This window comes from Nanorana parkeri, unplaced genomic scaffold, assembly GCF_000935625.1.
Source record: "Nanorana parkeri isolate BGI_ZX_2015 unplaced genomic scaffold, ASM93562v1 scaffold630, whole genome shotgun sequence".
In the NCBI taxonomy this organism is placed as follows: domain Eukaryota; kingdom Metazoa; phylum Chordata; class Amphibia; order Anura; family Dicroglossidae; genus Nanorana; species Nanorana parkeri.
The window spans coordinates 509,567-511,951 of NW_017306898.1; the positions used below are offsets into that span (position 1 = coordinate 509,567).

At 44.1% G+C, this 2,385-nt stretch overlaps 1 protein-coding gene across 3 annotated transcripts in view; it reads left to right on the forward strand.

The window, feature by feature from the left end:
• The window catches only part of PDE4B (phosphodiesterase 4B), a 247,534-nt gene that overhangs the window by 27,407 nt on the left and 217,742 nt on the right, over nucleotides 1–2,385 (forward strand). For 2 of the 3 annotated variants that reach the window (XM_018563089.1, XM_018563091.1), the window contains exon 1: nucleotides 7–247. The exons of the other annotated variant lie outside the window; for it this stretch is intronic. In XM_018563089.1, the coding sequence (XP_018418591.1) occupies nucleotides 9–247 (239 nt within the window). In that variant the 5' untranslated portion in view covers nucleotides 7–8. Of the gene's footprint in view, nucleotides 1–6; nucleotides 248–2,385 lie in introns of those variants that run through there. 3 annotated transcript variants of the gene reach the window in all.

Genomic DNA, 2,385 nt, shown 5'->3' on the forward strand with positions numbered 1-2,385 from the left:
CCCAAGATATGACATCGAAGGATCCTTCGAACGAGCTCACCGCTCCGGATACCGACGTCTACATCCGAACTTTCAAAGAACACATGCACCTGGAGCTGGAGCTACCCAGACATTCTGGGAAGAGGACCACCACCTCGCCCAAAATCTCCCCCCGCAGCTCCCCGAGGAACTCCCCCTGCTTCTTCCGAAAGTTACTGGTCAACAAGAGCATCCGACAGCGACGGAGGTTTACCGTGGCCCATACATGGTAAGATGAAGGGGAAAGCGATTTTGAGCAAGGCTGGTGCAAAAGCTAAGCTGTTGTTCTGTATTCGCCAAACCAGGGTGTTTCGGGTTGAATCCGGGGATTGGGGTTGCCCGCGGACAACAGTTAAACTTTTGGACCAGCCTTTTATATATGGATTCCATGTAAATCGATGCAATGTTATTTGCAGGCTTCATTCACAAAGCTAGGATAACAATCGGGATTCACCAAGATAAGGATATTTATTTTCCATTAATAAGTGAGAAGTTATCTTTAGCTTGAGACTTGGAAAGTGCACAATAAAGATCCTTATCCTCGTATAAATGCTTCTAAATTGAGCCTAATACTATTTATTGAGCGCACAATGTTATCGATTAGCAGCGGCACCGCGGCGTTTCAGTTTTTCTAAAAACGTTTCCTTTTTTTCCCCCTCCCTGATAAATGTTCTCATATGAGATTCATCTTCTACAATTCTCCTCTATTCCAGTTATTGTTATAATGACTTATTTACCAAAGCAGTGCAAAGGGGCAATAACCCATAACAACCAATAAGATCGCTCCATTCCCCCCTTTAATAGCTTTTGGGGCGATGAAAAATTGATTCCTCATTGGCCACAGTTGGCGAACGTACTTTTGTTTCCTTTTTTTTTTTCTTTCTATAAGCTTGTTTTATCTGTACCTTCGACTGGCTGTGCGATGCGACCACCTACTGTGCTTCGTAATTGAGATGCTTAGGGAGGTCACGTAACAAATACCGTTATCCTGCAAATGACACAAGCCGCGATTACCTGATTTTGGATCATTTGGCGCGGTTCAGTAGACCGTCAACCAATTGCAATCAGAATCTGATGCCAATTAAGACTTCATATCATATGAATAAATGAAACATGCGTTTAAGGTTCAGGAATTTTTGTTACTTTGTAGCAAAAACATGAATTTATTGCTCATGAGATGACAATGGACAGGTGTGTCTGCGCTCCTTTGGGGGGGGGGGAGTCTGGAGATCAACAAATGAGAATATGTTTGTCCTGCGATTATCTGTCTGAGGCGGACGCCAGCGACCGCAGCCTGCTCCATGCTGATAGCACCGCTGTTGATAAGCGAATGTTGTGCACGGCAGCTGCATGCTCAACGAGGAAGATTCTTTAGATGGGGGAGCGTTCGTCCCTTCCTTTTTTTATCCCCATTGGCATCTTGTGACCTTACGTCAAGGTTAAAGTGGCAACCGCACCTGGCCCGAAGCAAACCACTCCAGTGAGGGCGTCTGAAGAAGCCTAGACCAATCAGGTGGCTCGATTCAGCCGGGTTTGTGATTTCGGAGGAGACTGACAGGGCAGTGGCGGAGGGCTGCGCGATGGGGGCTCTCTGGAGCAGAAAATAAGCAAGACTTGCAGGAAGCAGATAATTAGAGGAGGAAAAGAACAATGCCGCTGTAGAGATTTAAGTCGTCGCTGAGCCAAGCGTAGTGGGGGAAGCAGGTTTATTCAGTCAAAACAGCAACAGTGATGTGCCGAAAATGAGAGCAGCCAATCAGAGACCACCTTAACGGGTCTGGTTAACTAGAATCTGATTGGCCGCTGTGGATGACGGCTATTTACATCATCTTTGTTATTAAATAAGGTTGAAGATCAGTGTTGATACTTGAAGGACAAACTGTAAGATTGTTGCAACCAGTGCCATCTATAAGTATACATTTATAGCTCATTAATCGTTTATCTATTTCCCAAAATGTATACGATGCCGACCTTTTGGGCGTGCTGTTTTGCTCTACAGAGGTCAATGAACTAAAGCAAAGAAAATAATGAAAATATGTGCTGTGCATGGAATTTGGTGGAGGGGAGCTTGTTATTCCTCCCATAGGGGGGATTACTTGCAACCACCTGTTGCAAACAGCCAGTGTTTATAGAGCTCAATAGCTCAAGCTAAAATTTACACATAATTCAATGAGTCAGAGCAGTGACTCCTCCCTTCTTCCACCGTATGAGGTATCATTTAGAGACAGCAAGTCTAAAAGGGAACTTCTCATAATGCTCTGGGAATTCCTTGTCATGTGTGTTTGTAAAAGAAATCTTGTATGCCTTTATCATTCTATAATTTCTATCTCTTGCTCGCTCTCTTTTATCTATCATCTATTTATATAT